Source organism: Drosophila grimshawi, unplaced genomic scaffold (assembly GCF_018153295.1).
Source record: "Drosophila grimshawi isolate 15287-2541.00 unplaced genomic scaffold, ASM1815329v1 contig_44, whole genome shotgun sequence".
Classification (NCBI taxonomy): domain Eukaryota; kingdom Metazoa; phylum Arthropoda; class Insecta; order Diptera; family Drosophilidae; genus Drosophila; species Drosophila grimshawi.
Window position 1 is genome coordinate 16,858,279 of NW_025063240.1, and position 22,753 is coordinate 16,881,031.

The 22,753-nt window shown below is 37.8% G+C and overlaps 1 protein-coding gene across 1 annotated transcript; it reads left to right on the plus strand.

Annotated features, from left to right (window-relative positions):
* Nucleotides 1–799: 799 nt before the first annotated feature.
* LOC6558857 (lysosome membrane protein 2) lies at nt 800–19,756 on the plus strand. Its single transcript, XM_001983896.3, has 8 exons — nt 800–1,186; nt 9,365–9,626; nt 15,955–16,046; nt 16,119–16,276; nt 17,864–18,005; nt 18,087–18,800; nt 18,916–19,041; nt 19,108–19,756. Exons 2-8 carry the CDS (start codon nt 9,374–9,376, stop codon nt 19,486–19,488), a joined length of 1,866 nt encoding a protein of 621 aa, XP_001983932.2. The 5' UTR covers nt 800–1,186; nt 9,365–9,373; the 3' UTR covers nt 19,489–19,756.
* The last annotated feature ends 2,997 nt before the right edge of the window (nt 19,757–22,753 follow it).

The following is a 22,753-nucleotide window of genomic DNA, read 5'->3' on the forward strand; positions in this document are numbered from 1 at the left end:
TTGGGTACTCAATGCATGGCTTTTAACTTAAGATCTGCTTGAAGCCACTTAAACTAGAACCAACGCAAAGCGATGAGTGCAAAAGTGATTCAGCGTTTAAAAAAAAAACAATAATTACAAAAAATTCCCATGGAGATATGCCAAAAACGAGTACAAATCAACAAAAGGAAAACTCAACACAGCGTGATTAACAGAAATTCACCACAGCGCAGGCGCTGAGAACGTAGCGCAGCGCCGTCAACGCCAACGTTGCGCAGGCGCTGAGTAAAGTGCGCAGCGACGCCTGCCAAAAGTTGCTAAATTATTTTGGTATAAAAAGTGCAGCGACGCGGCGCAGCTAGTAGCAGCGAGGATTGCGCCAAGTTAAACTCACACACACACGTACACGCATGCATGCATAACTGAGAACGTTGAGCAGCGCAGCGACTGAGCAAATTGCCAAATTTTTTAATATCAACAAATGCAGCGCACTACGCGTCGCAGCGAGGATTGCGCCAAGTGATAGACTCACACAAACACACACATAAAGCTACCAGCGCACCTTTGCCGACACAAGCAGAGATTTGCACACATACACACACACACACACACACAGAGCAGCAGCTCAGCAGCCGAGGCGTTTTTGCAGTTTGACTCGGCTCAGTTGTAACGATACTTAGTCGGCGTCGCTGCTGCTGCTGCTGCCGCCGCTGAGCTACGACTGCGACTTAAGTCTTGCGTTTTGAACAAAAACGTCTTGCGACGCTGTTCGTCCATTCATGCGAGCTTTTCATTTCGACGCGTCAACTTCAACTTTAAAACGACACACGACACATGCTCGGGAGTAGTGCGCGATCGCGTCTTGTGCTTCTCGATTTTGGTTTCGGTTTCGATTTCAGTTTTGTTGTGTGGTGTTTTCAATTTAAATAATTGCAAGCCATAGCAAACGCATAACGAATACACTCGAAAATGGCTCATTGTGCATTGTGTGCCCAAAGATATTAAGGATATGCGAATTCTCCAAACATTGCCAGCAAACAAAAACCCAATTTTAATTACTCGAAAATGCGGCTGATTTGTTAGCAGAAAACGAAAACGAAAGCGAAAGAAAAAAATAAAGTAAATTTAGCTCCCAAACTAATTGGAGAAAAATCCTCTAAATTTTTTTTTGGATTAGCAGCAGTGCAAAAGGAATTTTAATCGAAAAGTAAGTTGAAATTGCTGAAAAAAAATTGTGCTAAACGGAGCGTATGAGCAATGTTTGTGTGCTATTGCAATTAATTGTGTTGTTGTGAAGTGTATGCCAAATTAATATAACTATTTCTGTTTGATATTAAGAATAAACAAATAGTTAAATTAAATCTAATATAAAATAGTTAAATTCCTATTCATATGGAGTCATTTCATGCGTTGTTAAGATTATTGATTATAGGTGCCTATCTCTAGATTATTAGCAATCGAACTCTTTAAGTGCATTTCATCAGACTTCATAAAAGCAAATAAATTGCCAGAGATCAATAAAAAATCTATTTTTGCCCTTTTTGTTAGCTCATCCCTTCAAGCGACTGAAGACTAAAGATCAAGTGCATCATTGAATAAGCTATAAAATTATAATACTAACTCATATAATATAAAACTTATTGCTGAGATCGAGAATAAAACGAAACCCTTAAATGATCTACACCTGTCATTGCTTGATTGAGGCGTCATGTGTAATTGCAATGCTGTTTACAAAGATTTTCCTGATTTTGTTGTATTTATATAAACTATATTGTATAAATAGTTATTCAGCTTTCTTAAATGTAAACCAATTTTTGGCGAATTCCTCCAAATGCTATGCAAATTTGTTTTGTTATGTTTTGTTATGTTTTTACCACTATTGTGAGTGGCTGTTATTTGTGGTTATTTCTTGCGGATGAAGTTTTACTCATATGCATATTTTTTGTTTAAAATCTGTCGCTGGGTTTTTGTGCAAATATGCAACCGCAAACACGTATCTTTGGATCACGATCATCATCATGATGTTGTTGATGTTGATGACAATGTTATTTTTCCCTCGCGTGACCTACATTTTCGCAAAGGTCGGGTCAGTGTTAAGGTGAAATGATCAAGTGAAACATGTGATGGGTGTCTAAATTTAATGGAGCTTGCTCTCCACATAGTTTGCTCTATTAATTTAAATGCTCTCATTGGGATACTGGCTAACTTTCGACCTCACTTAGAGCCCCACAAAAGTGAACTTTGTAATCATAAAATATGCTATTCTTTTATTGCTTGCCAGTTACGAAAAATTTCACTCGAACCTCGCCAAGAAATTACTGGAAATATGTAAGTCAATGTCAAGCCAGGCATAAAATAATACTTTTCTGTGTTGGCGTTCAGCAAATGAAATAAAACTAAAAACTAAACAAAGTAAACCAAAAAAAAAAAAAGTGTGAAAAATTGTTGGTAAGCAAACGCAAAGAAATGCTATTTCCAGTTGGGGTGTGTCGAAAGTTCCAAAATCATTTCAAGGTTGGGCCCAAACACTCCAGAGCTGTTTATGCTTCTCGTTTGTAGTTCAATGCACGAGGTGACAATGACATTGGATGGCGTAGCACAGATTTAACTGATATGTTTATATATATATACATATATATGGTCAGATTTTGAAAGAATCTTACACGCACACGTATATGATAAGAATTCGAATTGAATTAAATTAAATATAATATGAATGTATTTCATACATGTTTACATCACATTTCTTATCACAAAATAACGCAAGCTTAGCTTAATTTAAATATATTTTGATAAGTTGCTTCCTTATACATTTTCTGTTGAAGTATCGACAATTAACTCACATTATCGCTTAACTTGGCTCATCAATCTCAACTCTTAAAACGTTTTACCCAATAAAAACAAAAATGCCAACAATCAGTTTCACTTTCAAAGCACCGCAAACAGCTATTTCCCTTTTGGTCAGCTCACTTTTGACCACTTAACTTTACAGCTATAGGCCAACTACCAACCACTGGCTAACAGCACATCAACCCATCTATCTATTCGTTGGCCAGCCAAACGCCCACCAATACACCAATTGGCCATACCTGGGCACAGAAGTCATCTTAACTAACCACAAACTGCAAAACAGTTAAGTGCAATAGACGTCACCAAAACCAAAACCAAAAAAACCGAAGAGAAACAATAGCAAAGTGTTCGCTTGTTGTTGTTGGGTATTTTGTTTTTTCTTATTTTGTGTTTTCTTAGCCGTTAAATTGAAATATTGACATAAGCATGTGATTCACTGCGATGTTTCTTTTTGCCTTTTTTGTTTTGTTTTTTTGCCAATGTTGCCACATGTTGCTGTTGTTGCCTGCGGCACATTTACTAATATCTTGAATATACAACATGCTTAGAGAAACGTTTATATAATATGCGGCACGCTTTTGAATAGCAAATTGATTTGCCTATTGATAAGCGCACAATTTGGGGCTAGAAACCCATCAATCGCCAGACCGACAGAGCGGGCGAGACACACACACACGCACACACAGCCAGGCAGCCACGCAGCGAGACAGCTAAACAACGGCAATCAAAAACGCTGTGACTTAGGTCAGGATTGATTTAGGATTGGCTTTAGCTGTTGCTATTGTTTCTAATGTTGTTATGGACACGCATCGTTGGCGGCCTTCATGGCGTCTGTCAGACTCTTGAGCGGCAGGCGAACTACTTATAAAAGCCAACCGAAAAACCCCAAAGGCCTAACAAACATAAAGGATTTGTTATTGGCAAATGCCGTAAATGTGTAGGCCAAACTGTGCACCAAGTTTAAACATGAAAAATACAAATTCTGCAACGTAATTAGAGCATTTAGTAAAATGTGTTACAAGCGCCCAAGCTAAAAATGGTTCGTAAGCTAAACCGCATGGCTAAAACATAAATAGAGATAAAGAGTGAAAGATATATATATATATGTATATATATAAAGAGATGGCGAATAAACGTATAAATTACAACACACAAGCAACTAGACGCACAGGCAGCAAAACGCAAAAATCAGCAGCAGAGTTGTTGTTTTTGTTGTTTTCTTTTTTTGCTACTGCTGCTGCTGTTGCTGGCTAATCAAAAAAAAATAAAATAAAAATAAAAAAAAATATGTTTGCCAATAATCTGACGAAGCGGCCACGCATCAACGATTCGACTCGGCAACTAAAATCAGCGAGAGAGAAGAGCGAGAGAAGAACCAAAAACAATATAGTGGCATAGGGTTAAAATCCATTTGGCCATAATCATAATGAATGAGACGTGGGAGCTGTAGGCAATACAAAGATGTGTCAAATTAACAACTAAAGAAGCGAAAAGAATTAACAAAAAGGCGTTAAGTGTACATGGTTAAATGTCGAAGAAGTTCAGTATGCGTGTTTATATTAATTTACATATAAATTACTAAAAAATTATGCACACAAAACAAAATTGAAAAAAACGTTGAAACCTATTTGTGAATAATTTATGTATTTGCTAGCTGCTTAAATGTGAATGAAGTTCAGTTTGAGTATTTATGTAGAAATAGCTTAAGAGTGTAGTTTGCTTAGTTTAGATTAAATCGTTTTGCCAATAAGTTCGAGAATAGTTTAAGTAGTTCGTTGCATGAAGTTCAATTTGAGTATTTACATAAATTAACATTTTACACAAAATGATGATGCAGATTTTAGTTTACGCTGGACTGTTTGTAAATACATTTGTGAAAAGTTCAAGTAATGCGTTTCAATTTTATTTCTGTGATAGGCTGTGTTTTTCAGCCGTCCCAACTTGCTCGCTGATCACTTTTTGCGATTTCTAAACGTATTATTATTTTGTAATATTTGATTAGTGAGCGTTGATTTCTATAGTTCAAACTGATCTCGAACTGAATTACGTATGATCTCATGCCTATTATATATTACATCTGCCGGCAGCTTCTTCACTTCACTTCACACAACCTTTCACATATCGAAACCTTTCACCTCAGCTGGATGTCAAGTTCGTTGCCTCAGTCTTTTGTTACATTTTTTTTGCACTTTCTGCGAATTGCGTAAACCACACTTGGAAGTTGAATGTTAAATTGCTTAATACAATTGAATTAATGTTGAACATTATTTAAAGAATGATTTGATGCGCTCGAAGTGTTGCCAATTTAAGTTAATTGAGCACAGCGAAGCGATTTACATGGCTGACTGGTGTAGGAGGAGGGGAAGCTAACCAAGCAAATGAAGGGCTTGCGCACTGCATTTTTTTTGGCAGAGGCAAAGAAATTGCTAGCATACGCCTGGGCTCTTGGGTTCGTGCCTCTACTGAATACCCAATGCTATGTGTAAGCTACAATTATTGTTAAATACTTATGATTGCTACCTGTCTGCCTGTCTAGCGGTCACTTCCGCAAAATTCGGTTGTCTCAATGTCAACAGACCAAGAGATGAACGAACTTTTCAGTTATTACGCATATTTCGGGAACTTTTCCTGTGCTCGATTTGCGGGCAGTGCGTTTCAATAATTGCATACAATTTGCCAATCAACGCGTACCAACGATGCCAATTATGAAATACTATACCCCCTGCTTCCTTGCAGGCCCTTTTGTGGGCGATGCCTTGGCATTGGCTTATGAAGCCATTCAAGTGCCACAACAGTCGCTCCTCTCTATAATCAGCTGAAAGCGCAGTTGAAAAAAAAATTGAAATTTTATATACTGCATAAAATAATGAGTTGGCAACAAAACATTAAGCAAAAATTTATTAAAAATGCATAAAAAGAAGGCGACGTGCGTAAAAAAAAAAAATAAATAAATAAAAAATCAAAAAACAAAAATAAGTATAAACCGCTGCAAAACTGGATGTGGAACAGCTGTCACAAGAGAAAGATAAATGGCGCGCGACCTTCGCACTGCTGCAGTCTCCGTTGGATGCTGTGTGAAATTGATCAAAACGAGTAAAAAGCGACAACAACAACAACAACAACAATAATGCAAACAGCCCAAAATAAACATGTGCACAAGTCTAAAGCTACCGACACAACAACCACAACATCAACAATGGGACTCGAATGAGCAGCTACTGTAAACCAAGTGGCAACCGCAACAAACACAACAAATAAGCTATAAAATCAACGAATTTGTCATACGCTGAACAAATTATGACTTGAAAATATGTTAAATGGTTTTTCTTTTGTTTCAGTCAGTTTTAGTGTGATTAGTTTTGCCAAAAGCAAAAGTCATTGGATTTTATTATTTCTCTTTATAATAATAATTCTCATATTTATAATTACAATGCATATTTCCCTGCCACATTCACGCAATAAGATTAAAATGAATAAACAAGTATATATTTCTTCTTTTTTTTACATAATTGCAAGTCCTTTGCTATAACCAACTTGCTTGGCTATGTCTCATATACTCAGCTGATGGCCAAAATCAGGCACAGCTTTTGAGTCATGCTTTGAAATGCACACGAAGCGATTGCATTAGCAACAACAACAAAAGAAAACAGGTGCAAGCAGGCAAGAAGATTTTTTTTGGGAAATGCCAAGCAGCCACAGTGGCTAAGACGGCTGAGCGCCTCGGTGGTTTAGTGCCTGTAAGTTGCCTGTTGGCCAAGCAACCTACTTATTTCTGGCTGGAATGGCCCGTTTGGTTTGTCTGGTTTGCTGTTTGTTGTTGTCGGTGCAGCGGCTGGTGCAATTGAAAGTGTTACTGTTACCAATGAGCTGACCAAAAGCGAGACTCAATATCGTCATCAGCTGTTGGCAATGTTAGAAAGCTTCGACTGGAGCTGGGAGTTGTGGCTGGAACTGTGGCAATTGCAACATGAACCGCTGGTTGCCATATGTGCCCGACTGGTTATAAAACAGTATTTAGGTCAATAGATTTTGTATTTATGCAATTTTGCAATATTTCTACTAATGTTGTTGTCGCTTTTGTTGTTGTAATTTCTTTATTTACGCAAACGTTTGAGCTATTTTTTAATGATTTCTAGACAGTTAGTCAGCGCAACTATTTTTTCACTTGTTTTATTTATCTCTTGGCGTGTCTCCTCAGAAATAAAAATAAGAAAAAATTGCTTGCATTTTATTACATAATATGCCAAAGAAGCAAAGCGAACAAAAGTGTACACGAGCCGGGGCCACTAAACGAAAAAAGAAGTTGAGTCGGCCAAGACGACCAGGTGACCAAGTCATAGCCGGCCAAAATGCCGGAGTCGATGTGCGAAAATAAGCAGAAAATTGCTAAAACGTGTTTCAGTTACACTTTTAGGGGCGTGGCAGTCGCTGATAATGTCGTGGAGACTTCTTAATGGATTTGCTTAGCGGGGCTTATGAGCCGTAAATTGTGGAAAAGCGTTTCAGTTATTTTATGTTCACTTAATTGGGGTGCGAAAGATGTGAAGCTGTTGACATTAAATGCACCTAAGAGAGACAGTTTAAAGTATACTTCAATTTAAATTGATAGCCTAAATTTGAAGGTTTCGCTTATGAACCCTATAAATGTGTCTTACAGTCTATCTTTATTTGTGGTTAGTACTCAATAAATTAATCATTAATATAATAGACAGCTGCTGAAAACAAAGTTGCTTTTATGACTTTGCAGTTGACTTTTAAATATTGTTAGTCATTGGATTTTGTTGATTTTTTGGTTGACTAGAACAGCCTATTGCATATAAGTATCTACACATGAAATTTGTTTGTTTTTGACGGTTATAGATTCCCACGCTTATACAGACAACCACTCGACCATTATTGTGGGTCAAGAATATATAGATTTGATGGGCTCATATTAACAATTTTAAAGTCCTCGTTTAAATTGCTTTGGCTTAAAATTAATAAGAAATACATTCTTGGCCATAAATTAATTCTTGTTTAACATAAATCATAATATAAAAAATAAAATCTAGGGATATATGTTGCCATATTTGATTGATCCCACATCGCTTCCTGCTCCATTCCTTATGCCTGGCACATCCTTGGCTGTGGGCATATGCGTCTCGCATGTTTCCTTATTGCGCAAATGTTGTCAAATTAAAACTGGCCTTAATTATTTTATGCTCATTAAGCGCAGTCAGCAGTGCTCTGTATTTTTTGTGGGTTTCTTCAGTTTCAGCTTGCCACAAATTAAGTCAGACGCCGGGGCAGAGACAGTGCTTTTGAACTTGGCCCAAAGCAGTTGACAATGCTCGTCTGCTGGCAATTAAAACCGTACGCAAAAAAAAACAAAAACTAAATGTCATTAATTGTGTTTAAATAATTTTCTGTTTTCGTGGAGTTTTGCACAACATTTTGCTCATAACTTAAAAATCGCTCAATTGTAACAAAAAAGTTGAAAAAAAAGTGAACTATTCATTTAGTTATGGGCTGTTATGTCAGACATAAAGCGCCACATGATTCACTTCGCATACTTTGAGATGAGCTGAAGATCGCTGAAGCTGACATTAGTAGCTACTGCATATGTGACATGGCAAATAAATTATGCAAGTTTTGGTTTTTTGCTGCTGGGCTTGCGGACAAGTTCGTTGCCTGAGTCTTTTGTTTCTTGCGGCTGCTGCAAAATGCTTGTCATGACATCCCATTGAAACGTGTGAAAATTCGTGCGGCCAAACGGATTTCAATTAATAATTTTCCAGACCTTAAACGAGCCAATAATAAATGTATCTACCCGGCAGACAAATACTCAGTCAGGTGTGAGCAGTGGGCCCCGCCTATATTCGTAGAAATATTGCCTATTGTCGCCCATGTAAAAGCAAATAATTTAATTATATTGCAAGCAAGTAGCGGTGTGATATTTGAATATAATTTGTTATACCCTGCACTGCAAAGACAATAAACCAAGTGGCTATTATTGAGACAACTATCTGTTTGCTCATGCAGTTGTCTGACTTAAAAGCTATAAGCAAGATACACACAGCATTATATAGAATATATGGTATCTCTCAGTCGACTGCTTTTTTTATGCATTTTATTATCTCTGCAATTATGTAAATTAACGATGTGCATTGATCAACTTGTAAAACCGTTGAGTACAAGCATTTATTGTTGTTTCGTTTAATTTATGGCACGAATTATTGCGGGTTCTTTGATACCGTCAAATTACTAAGAATTCTGTGTTGGTTCTGCGTTCAGCGAATATATTAATTCAATTAAGGCTCTCTCTGGCATTAACCATATTTATTAACCCTGGTCCTAAAAAGTTCCTCGTGCTGTAATTAAACATTTTGTGTTTTGTGTCTAGTACACAGCATTAGACACTGACCCCATAAAACACAGATTAGACAAATTAAATTTTAATTGCTAACGATAAATATGTTGTTGACTTTAAAATTAAAACACCAACAAAGCTTAGCTACTTGACTCTAACGCAGTTTTTATATATCTCATTTGACAGATTTGAATTATGGGCTTAGAAAAACATTATTTGAGATATGGACGCACGGCTCGAGATCATCTACTCGACTGGGCCAGCTGTGGGCGTGGTCGACAACAGCGGCAGCAACAGCAGCAGCAACAACTGCAACAACAACAACAACAGCAACAACAAAATCAGCTACAAGGGTCAACTGACACGAGGCGGCGTTCACGCCCACATGTAACACACAGAGGAACGCCGCTGTCCATGCTAATATCGCATGGCGTTAAGATTAGCAATAGTAAGTATCAAACTCGAGAAAAACAACTCCCTAAACATGGTACTCGGCTATTATGTAAATAAATGAATATTTTTAATTCAATTTTTTTAAAACTGCTTTCAATTAAATTTTCACACTCAATTTAAAATACTTATTAAATTAACCATTAAATGCTCAATTAGCCAACCTAAAGTCAATATCAACTACCAGATTGCTTGCATGTTTTTGCCTTTTAGCTATTTACTTGACCAAAAATTCAAAAGTAAAGCCAAACAAGTTGCGAGTTGGAACTAAAAGGCACAACAAATATTGCATCTAGATAAAATCACGAAAACAACAACAACAAATTGCTGAACATTTTTGTTTCTTACTTATTTTTTACAAAACTGGTCATCCAAGAACTGCAACTGCAATGCAAAACAAGTCTTTGGCCAAAAAACAAAATACCGAAAAAAACGACAACAACAACAAGGCAATCAACTGATGCAGACTTGAAGAAAAAAATGAACAGCAACAAAAACAACTCCAACTGCGACTAACTAACCAACTAAGCAGTAAGATTGAAATCAAGGAAACGGACACATAGATACAGACACGAGACGTGCCCACTTAGCCGGGTTCTGTGCAATAGGTGACATTGCGTATACGCCAAGCGATCCGATCTTACACTCGTATTTGTCGAGTCGAAGCAACCAAGTGTGCAAACAACAACCATGGCCAAGAACGTTGACTGCCTCTCGCAACCGCATTCACAATCTTCCTCTCTCTCTCTATATATATATATATATTGTACATACACACTCTCTCTCTCTCTCCATATAAGTTTGTTTACTCTCTGAACTTGGCTTAGCCATATCGCCCAAGACCCGTATTGCTTTCGGTTTCAATTGGTTTCGCTTTCGGTTTTTGGTTTCGGTTTCGTTTTCGTTTTTGATTGCCTTCATTTTGGACAAATTCTCGTTGCCATTTGATGTTTGACTAGAATAAGGTTTTAAGCGCTTTGCACTTGACAGCGCTGTTCAGTGTTTTTATAGCCACATTTACAATGCGACAAGTGGCAGTGTCTTGTTATTGGCTTTGACAATTTGTTGCTTCCAGATGTGACCAATTATTATTGGGCTTGACATTTTAAAGACTTGTCGCATACGTGCGATCTGATAAAGGTTTCCCCAAGTTTCACTCATGATATATGATATATACTTTATGATATATGCGAATAGAATTTATATTACATTATTGTTTATTGTCACAAACGCATTATGATGCTGTGGATGATGATTGCTGAGTAAGCTGTTTAACTGATTATTACGCATTTGATATGAGTTTTATTCTTCATAATCATTCGAAGGTTTCATTTAATATTGATGTTGTTGTTGTCAAGTCTCAAGCAACGCGGAACAAAGCAAATATAATGGACTGAGTAGAACCTGAAGTTGTTTTCTATAGGAAATCATAAGAGTGCATTTATAGCTAGGAGTTTCCGATTTCCATGCAAATCAAGCTTTTTTCGCTTGACTGATCAGAATCTAGTTTAATCTTATGAAGGTTATTTGAAAAATAACTGTGATCAATATGTGAAACTCTTTATTAAATTTGGTTTTGCACCACTGTGCTTAGGTAATTCTAATATCATGTTAAACAACCTGACAAGTAAACAGAAAATCCATAAAGAAACACAGAAAAGAAAAACAGAAGTGAAGCAAAGGCAAAATAAAAATTCGCAATTGAAAAGTCCAAGCGGGTACTTAACTGGCCAGTACAATGTTGTCTACTGCAGCAACAGAAACAGCAACAGCAACAACCAACAACTATTAACTGCCAAATACTACAACTAACAAATACAAGTACACACTCGAGTCTCGTACATACAAAGCAAATATAAAAATGTTGCCAAATCAATATACCACAAGACATCAAGTGGCCGAAACGATAGAGACAGAGCCAGAGCCACAGCCCGAGCCAAAGCCATAGTCAGAGTCAGAGCCAGAGAGGAGTGAAATACCAAAATCTGAAGCTGCGAGTGAGCACAAAATTAAGATGGCGTGGAGAGGAGAGGAGAGGAGAGTCGAGGGTAGCATGGACATGGATACTCAAGCATTGGACACGGGGTACTATGAACTAAACGAGCGCTCGACGAGAGTGAACACAAATTAACACAATTAAGCAGCCAAGTCGAAAATCATAGCTGCCGCTGCTGCTGCCTCGGGTTTTTTTTTTTTGCCAATTCTAAGTCAGACTTAAAGTGGCGTCCGTTGGCCTACGACGATAGTGTGTGAGGTGAACGTCAAGGGAGGGGGGGAGACCCCCACAATATTTGCCATAGAGTTTTGTGTGCGCTGCACAAACAGAAATAGGCGCGGTTGTCGCTGCTGGTGCTGCTACCGCTGCTGCCACTACTGCTGCTAGCTGCTGCCGCTGCTGCAGTTGCCAAGAAGAAGTCTCAGCTGGTTAACTGCACTGGCCAATGCTCACTTGAAGACTTTAGCAATAACAAGTCGGACTGAGCACTGAGCACTGTGCAGTGAGCACTGAGCACTGTGCAGTGAGCACTGAGCAGTATTTGTTTGCCAGTGTGCGTGAATTTCTGTCTTAAGATTATATAATCAAATGTGCAGTTGATTCAGTTGATTTAGGCCACAATCATTCTCTCATTTTGATCATTGACAAATGTTGCAGAGTATTTGATATGCACATTCCAAGAGTGTTATTTTGACAAGTAGATTTCAAAATGTGCTCAGAGAGATATATGTATGTATACTATGAGCTTTGATCTCAAAACGTCGTAAACATTAAAAAAAAAAAACAAAGCTGCTTCTACTATATTAAATACTTTTTTCCATAATAACTTCATCAACAATTCCACTTATATTATATCACTAAAAGTCTTTACAAATTGCTTCCCTGAAATGCACATCACTTAGCTTAATAACTTTTCTTTAGTTAATTACAATATTCAATATAGTATTAATATTAATTGGTTACAAGATAATTTAATTTTAAGTGCCTTTACTGAACTCCTTACAATTAATTTTTCATATTATTGCTCCTGAAATCTGAAGTTAAGCCACAGTCAATGTCAAATTTGAATGTTCTTGTAATAATATTGCTTGTTTTAATTGCAACTTTTATGGGTTTCTCCCCACCACAAGAAGCGTCCTTTCACTTTCCACAGCATGCCCTCGTCATTTTACAGCTATTCAATTTCGTTTGCATGTTTCTTTTAAATGGTACTCCTCAAAAAACAAACATTCCAGGGACCGCAGTCGTTTTATTATCCACCATTGAGATCAGATGTAAGTGCGTCAATTTGGGGCCGATATGCGATAACTTAAAAGCAAAATTGCGAAGAGGGCACGTCCAGCCCAAAAAAAGGAAGATCCGCTAACCGGTTTTGGACATGTGTAGCCGAGACTAATTGTTATCGATTCGAATCTGAGTATCGGCAGCAATTGGATGCAAATTATAAGGCGCATGCGGCACAAGGAAATGCTCCCGCTGCAATTCCATTAATTTCAAGCCATTTCCTACAAGAATTGCAATTATTTGTTCAAAAACTACTGTTAAACAATGCAATAAATCAACAATGGAACAACACTTGACAGTCAGATCATGCCTCATGCGGCATCCCATTGTTGTTCTGCTTGTTGTTGCTGTTGGGGCACGTTCTTATATGAAATCTGAGCTCAATTGTCTTGCTGCAGGCGTTAAAAATGTTTAGTTAGTATTGTTATTGTTGCTGCATTGTTGAAGGTAACCATTCCAACTCTATTGAAATTGTACTGCGCTGGCCAGCTGCAAATTACAGCCTGTAATTGCAAGTGCTTATTTTAACAGCCACTTGTGAAATGGAGTTAACGCAAAATGGACAAAAAAAAAAATTCCCAACTTGCAAATATAGTATCGGAGAATATTTTTTTTATTGTCATTAGGGCCAAGCTTACTTAAAATCGGGTTTAAAATATTGCTACTCCTAAGTGGCTGCAAAGTTCAAACATAATTGCGACAGTTCAGCAGCGGATGGAAAACAGAAACCAGAAACTAAACGATGAGAATATTGCATGATAAGCTGTAATTTTCCACAAAAGGAATATATGACACCAGCATTAAGTGTCTATCACAGGGGCTTCAGGGGCAATGGGGGCGTTGGGGGTGAAATATATGTACAAAGGTTTAAGGCAGTTTTCCCCTCCCAGCTACGCCCATGCATCTGAGTTTACAATACAGAAGAACTAAAATATACATTGCGAATAATAAATATGCTTATGTTGGTATATGATATTAACATTATATAATTATTGTTAAATAATCAAATTATGTAGATAGATAGATATATTACAGTAATAATTAAATTGGCAATTATCTAAATTAGCTGAACATAACATTCATAAATATCTGAATAAGTTTATGATGTCACCTTTTCGTAGATATTATGATCATATTTAATAGCATAGCAAACAAAATGTTTCCAAAATATTCACATTACATGTTGGCCAAGATCAAGGTCTAAAAGTTGTGAGTGAAAGCCGTGAAAAAACACTGATTAAATAAGTAAGTTCGGCAATGATTTGCAACAATCTTGACTTAACTTGAAGGACTTCCATAATGAAAGGAAATGTAAAACTCGAAAACAGAAGTCGGATAAAGTTTCGTCGGTTTTATGTATGTTTTCGTTGAAAATTATATATTCTGATTGATTTCGACTCTGCAAGTTAATAGACTCTCTGATAGGGTATATTACAAAAACTTGAAGCAATAACAGCTTCTTACATGCAACACCAATACAACAACTACAACAACAGAGAATTCAGCATTATTGTCAACTACAGCAAGCGCTGACGTATCAATTGTGTGCCAAATGTTTATTGACCATGTCGACCAGCTTAAAGCCCCATGCAAGCATTGTCAGTTACAGCAACAACAACAAAAACAACAACAGCAAACAAAATAAGCAACAACTATAGTATGTATAGATATATAATTATCGATATCAACTAATAACGCAACGCAACCAGATGAAGCCAAGAGCCGAAAAACAAAAAAAAAACCAAAAAGCCGATAAATGTAAACCAGCAATAAATGGCGCGGGTTTTTTTGATCAGATTGTCCAGCTGACGAGACGTCTATACTCCCTTGACCTTGAGTTTGACAGCTGCCCCAAAAAATGTACATATATATATATATATACATGCGTATATAGGTCAGCAGTAACAACGTTGCCAAAATGTCAACAATTTGTGCTTGATTTTATGGCATTTTACGCAACTTTCCCTGTGTCAATTCATTGTTGATTTTCAGATAAGAGTAGGGGGTGCAGGGCAGCGGGGGCATACAGAGTTATTCACGTTCAATGAGACGCTTGAACCTTGCCGCTTTCTTGCCAGAAAAAAAAAATAACGAAATGATTGCGCCCATAGCTCATCTCTGTCTAGATTTATGTTCCACGCCAAGTGGAAATATTTCGTGCACGTTATCGAAATGCTGATGCGACTGACCCGAAAAATTCATACATATATATAAATATATATATATATGTATTAATTAATAATGCATGCTTAAGTGCTTTGCCTTGCACTTTTTGGGGTAGCCAGTGAAGCGCGTGTTATACTCAAAGTGCAATCAGTTCGTTGACTGTTTTAGGGGGGCACGGACGCTGATCGAAAACTCGTTGGCATTGTACATAAAGCACACACATACAATCGTTGTGCGCCCACCACGCCCCATCGTACAGCAAAATGCCAACAAGGTAATGGGCAGATGGGTTAAGCGAGTGCCCTGAGTGCAAAACTCTATAAGACATAAGATCGCTTGCAATCAAAAGCGCATTTCAATTAACTGATAAGCTAAATATCATCATCAAAATTTGTGCCGCATGTCACAAAAACGTTCAACTTGTGATAAGTCGGCCAAGAGCAAAGATCTCAGAGCGCGACTGACAACCGTGAAATACCACGAAACTGAATTAAGTTCGACCACAATTTTATGTTCCTGCTTAACGCGAATTGCATTCGTTAACCAAAAGAGAGATGTGAAGTGCTCCCAGGAAACTGGGTTGGAACTTGCAGTTCGGTAAATGTCGCGTTTACATTGCGCATGATTGATTACATATGATGTGCTTGTTAAGCATAAATTCGCTTATTTCAATATTTGATAAGTCATAAAAATGACTGTCACAGAAACATGACTAAGTATATAATAGATTGACGTTTGTCTCTCAATATTTAACATACCAATTCATACGCTCTACAAAGTTGCTAGCTAAATATTTATTCGATATACGACGTGTAAAAATCAATAGATTTTAGTGTACATTATAACTAATAAAATTAATTGGATTTACATTTACTTTCAGATAGACTAGCTGTGATAATTATCGGTATAGTAACATTAATCTTAGGTATAGTTTTATCATCCATACCATGGCTGGATTATTTTATACTAAAGGTATGTATAACACTTCTAATATAACACAATAATATAACACTTCTAATTGCAAAAATGCTACTCCAAATACAGAATTTAAGGCTGTGGAATGACACATTAAGCTATCATTATTGGCAAAGGCCCGGCGTTATACGCCTAACCAAGGTCTATATCTACAATGTATCCAATCCGGATGGCTTCCTCAGTGGCGAGAAGCCCAAGCTGCAGGAGGTGGGTCCATTTGTCTACAGGTAAGCAAGTCAAATGAGAATAATTATTATTTAAGGCGAAAAGTGGTTACGCCTTTCGATTCTTTAGAAACTTTTTGAATACAATGTAATACGAGTATTTTTAAGGCAGTTTAAGCAAAATACTCTTTGGTCATGGTTCGTTGGGAAATATGTGTTTCAAATCGAGTTTAATGAGTGTAATTACCATAATTATGGGTTTCTTAAGGCTCGAGCACAAAGCACTCAATTGTAGTTTATATAGAAAGCGTTTAAGAAAATCATATCAAAAATAATAAAAATAACTTATTGTGTTCTTTTAATAGATACTCCTTGAACCAGCAACTTAACTTGTTTAGTAAGATAAACGATACGCAATTAAGATCATTATATTTTAATTTTTGTAACGGCAAGTCTACAAACTTATTATATGTGCTTAACATTTTGTTCTTAAAATTGAGCTTAAAATAAACGCCATATATTATTTACAATATAGATCTATAAGATGAAGTTTAATTGCTAGGGGTATTTACCTATAATTATGATTGCTCATCTCAATCACATTCACATTAGATTTGACTAGCACTCACTACAATGCTAAATAAATTGGAACAATTTGATCAACTTCAATCATAACACTTAATAAACTAAGCAACAAAACTTGCAGCAACTACAGTTGCAAAAATATTTGCCAACAAATAGCTGACAAAACGCTGAAACCACTGAGCCACTGAACCACAGCTGCCATTTCAATTAATTGAGCCATCAAATCGTAAGACAAAAACGAGAGCGTGAATGAACAATACTTATGTATGTGTATGTGTGTATCAGTGAAAATGTTTGACAAGCTGCCGGACCGCCCAGCGATTAAACCAGTTTAATTGAAGGATAACCTGGCAGGAGCAGGCGTCCAGTGATTAATCTTACAGCTACAGCTGCCAAGCTGCAGTAGCAGAAGCAACTAGAGCAACAGCTATATATAAGTGTATATAGACTTATTATAATACAATCAGATTCATATAAAGATTGTAATAGAAAAACTGATCGATAAACAAAAGCAAAGAAATATGAAATTAATATAGCAATTAACTATGCACTGTTTAAATTAATATGCAATCAAGCTATGAACACATTTGTAAGATGAATTGATGAATACGTTGAAGGCAGCAGCACAAACAACATAAACATACAACAATTTTTTGCTGACAACGAATGACAAGCGTCAAACAGTAGCAGCTGAAAAAAAAAAAGTGAAAAAAATGAAAAACGCTGGTAAAACGCCACAAAAACGCCAAAGCGTTTGTCATCTTAATTTGCTGTTGCTGTCCACATTTCTCTGAGTGCGACAAATGAACTTGACATTCAGTTGGGTTGGGCTGTTTGCCGCTTTTTTTTTTTAAATAGTTTTTTCGTTTTTGATTACCGTCCCTGACTTTGGGGCCGATTGTCAACTGACTTTGACACCGACATCAACATCGAAGTCGACACCAAGCGATGCACGTGCCGATGAAACTTAATTACGACCGTTAACACAACAGCTTACAAAATATATAACACAATGCATAAATGTGTAACCGTTTTTTATATTGTTTTTGTTTTATGTCATTGCAGAGAAGACATGGAGAAGGTGAATGTGAAATTCCATGAGAACAATTACACGGTGTCATATCAGCATAAGAAAATATTACAATTTGTTCCTGAACTGAGTATTGATAAGAATACGCCCATAGTTACGCCCAATATACCATTGCTGGTGAGTACTACAGTTGTAAGAAAGTGTAACATTAAACACACACCTCTCTAATTAAACTGTTTTCCATGCTCTCCCTCTTAGACCCTCACTAGTCTGAGTCCCAAGCTGGGCTATCTGCTGTCTAAAACAATATCCATAGTGCTAACTGCCGCCCAGCTGAAGCCGTTTATCAATGTGACTGCGGATCAGCTGGTCTTTGGGTATGATGATGCGCTGGTTAGTCTGGCGCACAGATTCTATCCAAAGCATATGAGGCCCATGGAGAGAATGGGCTTACTTCTCGGACGCAACGGAACACTCACAGAGGTGTCGAGCATTAAAACCGGCTACGAGGGCATGGAGCAGTTTGGCTACATTGATTCACTGAATGGCATGGATCGTTTGCCGCACTGGAATGAGGAGCCCTGCACGAGCATAGCCGGCTCCGAGGGTTCCTTCTTTCCGCCTCGAGACATTACCAAGTCGGATTTGGTGCACATCTATGACAAGGATCTGTGCCGCATTATACCACTCAAGTATGTGGAGCGTGTGGAGAAAGATGGCCTCGCAGCGGATCTATACCGATTGCCCAACAATTCCTACGGCGATTCGGCCCACAATCCGGAGAATAAATGCTACGATGCCAACGACTATGATGCTGTGAGGGGTCTGCAGAATATCAGTCCATGTCAGTATGGCGCACCCGTTTACATATCTAATCCACATTTCTATGAGGCGGATCCCGAGCTCCTTGATGCCGTCGAAGGTTTGCATCCACAGCAAGAGAAACATGAAACCTACTTCAAAATTCAACCAGTAAGTTATTTCCTGAATTTCAATTTCAATTTAATAAATCTTAAATGGAGTCTCTAGCTTCTTGAAATTGTTCAAATATTCTCAATTCTAATGCCTACTTTTCGTTTTTTTTTAGAAACTTGGAGTGCCTCTGGAGGGCAAGGTGCGCATACAGCTTAATCTGAAGGTGACGCAAGCCAAGGACGTTCATCCGGTGCGTGATTTTCGTGACTTTGTATTTCCGGTCATGTGGCTCGAGGAGGTGGGTTCACAACTAATAACAAAATCTAGATTGGAGCATCGTACTTACTGTGCACTCATTTCATAGGGCATTACGGAGCTGACGCCCGCAATAAAGGGCTGGCTCTATCTGGCAACGGTTATAGCGCCACATGCGGTGCCAATTGGCTCCTATCTGATGATCGTGGGCGGAGCATCGGCTGTTATATTCAGCTTTGTGCGTGCCTATCGCAACTTTGTGTTCGCACGCGATCCCTCGCTGGAGATACTCGAGATGGGCAGACGTTCGTTGCGGCGCGGCAGCAGCTTCATTGCCCATCAGCAGCACAAGCTGCTGCTCCATCATCGGGACAGCTATGTGCTGCTCCGCACGATGCCGCATGCCATGACTGCCTGCCTGGATCCGGAGCGGGACAGAGATGATGTCCAGCCGATAATAGATTATACTCTAATCAACCAGGAAGCATAGTAATAAGTGTACGGGCGAGTGTGTGTGCGAGTGTGTGTGTGCGAGTGTGCGAGAGTGTGTGTATGATTGTTGTTTAGGCTTAGTCACATTCTGGCCAAAATCGTGGCATATGCTGTTGCCAAAACAAAAAGTTTTCGTTGTTACAGGGTTTTAATATTTTATTCATTTCATTTTCACAACTGCAGCACAAATTACATAAATTCATTTTCTTGCAACTAAAAGCCAAATCGGGTTTACTAGTTATATAGTACATAAATATATATATATATATACATAACTTTATCTATAGTTGTAACTTGTATATAATTGTAATTTGTAATTTGTAAAAAGCTACAAAATAATTCACTAGTCATTTTTACAATGTGAAAATTGCGAGCTCGTTTCTAGTTATATTTAGTTAGTTTGTTTGTTTTAGTTAGTTAAGTCTGCTAATTTAATTTTGTAGTTTTAATTAACATTAATTCAAATCATTTAGGCAGCGGATGTTACAGAAGTTTATACCATCTTTTTTGTACATGCATATGAAATAAATGTACATTTCTTTTGGCATTAAAAATGTGCTTTCTTGAAAACTTTCTACCATTTTACAGGCGGATAAATCAAAGGCAGCACTCAAATTGCCGGCAACCGACTACATAAACCACAAAATGCCAGACGTCATATAAGGTCCAAGCAAGAAAATAATGGCAATTCGTTAGGTATACTCTATGTAAGTGCTTATTGTAGAGTATACGGGATTTGGACAGTTAGGTGGGGCAGGTTTATTCGAAATTTAAAAGGAAATCAAGTTAAGTTAAGCTAAGCTAAGCATTCACTGAATGCTCTTTTAGGTCCAAGTTCGCTTATATTTTGAAGGATTGACATTCAAACTCTCTCAGTTATCGAAAACAAGTCCTGCGTATAATATTTTGCTTTGACCAGGGCTACCAAATATCAAAATCATAGCTATAAGAATTTGGCCTAGTTACAGATCTTTTAACCACAAAAGAATGCTGCAATTTTTGAATTTGAATCAATCAAATTTGTCGCTGCCTAAAAATATGCTTCATATATTTGATGTTATTAAAGGGATTAACTTGTGATTGCAGTAAAAGCATGCTTTTATTTTGGAGCATACGGAAAACTTATTGCATCCTAAAAGTATGCACTTGATTATTGACCTTAACAAACCCATTTAAACCAATAAGAAAGCCACTGAAATACATTAATTTTTCTATTAAAATGTTTTCTTATTAAATTAAATTAATAATTATTAATTTATTGGATTAGTTGTGCTTATCGAACAATAGCTTTCTTTCAAATAAGACTTCATAACATGGCATCTGCTAGTCGCATAATCCTGCTCTGAAAACCTTTTGCTTATTTTTCTGAAACTTTTGATTGACGCCGTTTGTACTTTTGCACGAACAACAACAACAATAACATACACGCACAACAAACACACCAATCGCAAGAGCCATAAATTATATGTGTACAAGTGACTGGTGGGCAGTACAGAGGAGAGGGATAGGGAAGGGGGACGGGTCGTGGCTGGAGGCAATCGCTGCAAAGCTTTTGTTTTGCACAAGAAATAAAAAACAGGCACAAGAAATATGACGTTTTCAGTGCTCAAAAGTCAAGGAAAGAAAACAAACAAAAAAAAATACAGGAAAATATAAGAAAAGGCAGGCAACAGTAGGAGCAACAGCAGCAGCAACATATAGGTGCAGGAGAAGAGGGGGAAATGGGGTGTGGGCAATGTGGAATACAGGCTTTTGGTAGCTGTAACAAAAGCATTTTCATTTCATTTCATTTGGCAAAAATGTTTATACAAAACCAATTTTACAATTTTCGATTCAATTTCTGCAACTGACATTTCACTTAAACGAAAACCTTAAAGGCGCAATTCATTCCCCCTGCCCCTTTCGCCATCCTCTTCATCCTCCAACTACCCTTTGACTTTGTTGCTGTAAAAAAAAATAAAGATTTTTATATGCGGCGAGCGAGGTGGTAAATGGGCGTGGCATCTGGCAAGTGGGCTGTGCTGGCAATTTACAGCAATACACAAAGATCAACTAATGTCCAGTTTTGTAATTACACCCACAACCGACCATCCACCCACCCCCACACACACACACACACATGAGCTATGAAAAAGTTGTATGTGTTTTTCTGTGTATTTTCTTCATTTGCTGTGCGTGTTTTTCTGTTACATTTTCACGAGCACTTGGAAACACATCAAATTGGTCAAGTGCTAAACTAATAAGCGACGTCAGCTTGCCTGCAAATATGTTACCTCATCCCCCCGCCGATTAGCCAATGTAGCTGCCACACCCCCACAACAACGACAACAAAAACAACAACGGGAACAACAACCTCAAGGACAACAAAAGTTAAAAATTCATTTATAGCTCGCCATCAAATCGAATAAAAACAATTGGCACATCAAAAAAATCACTGAGTCTAAACCCGGCTTAGAGAGAGAGGAGAGATCTTTATTTGAGGGTTGGCCCACGTAGCCCAAAATGCGTGTCGAAATGGGCCAACAACGTTCAGCCATATGTTGCAACAGCAAGGGGGGGTTGTGTTGTTAGTAGAAAAGAAATGGCTGAAGTAAATAAAATGTTGCAAGGGGGGAGGGCGAAAGAGGGGCGGTTGGCTTGAGCATTTGGCCCATCGCGTTTTGGCGTCAGCTGTTTGGCCACTTAGGCCGCATTTTGTAAGCGTTGATGGAATTGCTTATGAATTATACAAGAATATTAAAATGTGCCCAGCCTGGCAGCCTACAACTTGCAACATCAGGCTCCACATAGAACGCTCTCTCTCTCTCCCTCTCTGTCTCACTTTCTGTCTCTCTTTATTTGAATTCTTTTTGGTCGTATTTGATTTCATCTTTGCGCGGAATATTTCAATTGCCCAGGCAGGCAAAAAGTTTGCTGTAAATACTTTATTGGAAAAGTATGTGCCAAATTGTTATTGAGGTGTAGAGGAAGGGGGGAGGGGCGGGGCATACAAACAAATTGGGCGCTAAGTTGGCCGTTATTGGTTTTTATGTGCGCCGTCTGTTTGATGGTGCGGCGTTGGTGGTGGTGCTGATGGTGAATAGATGGGGAATGGTGGCTATGTGGAGCATAATTTGATTTTTGTTTGTCCAAGTGCGCAAAAAGTTGCTGACCCTATTGAAGTTTATAGCTTGATGATGATGGCATAATTGGGGCGTTGTTTGCCGATTGCGGTTGAATTCAAATAGGCCAAAATACATTCATTTTATGTTCAATATTTCTCT

Excerpts from the sequence above, each read along its gene's own strand:
- LOC6558857 (XM_001983896.3), top strand. The coding sequence starts at position 9,374 with ATGGGCTTAGAAAAACATTATTTGAGATATGGACGCACGGCTCGAGAT. Across the intron at positions 16,277-17,863 it reads GTGGGTCCATTTGTCTACAG|AGAAGACATGGAGAAGGTGA; the intron begins GTAAGCAAGTCA and ends ATGTCATTGCAG. Across the intron at positions 18,006-18,086 it reads CGCCCAATATACCATTGCTG|ACCCTCACTAGTCTGAGTCC; the intron begins GTGAGTACTACA and ends TCTCCCTCTTAG.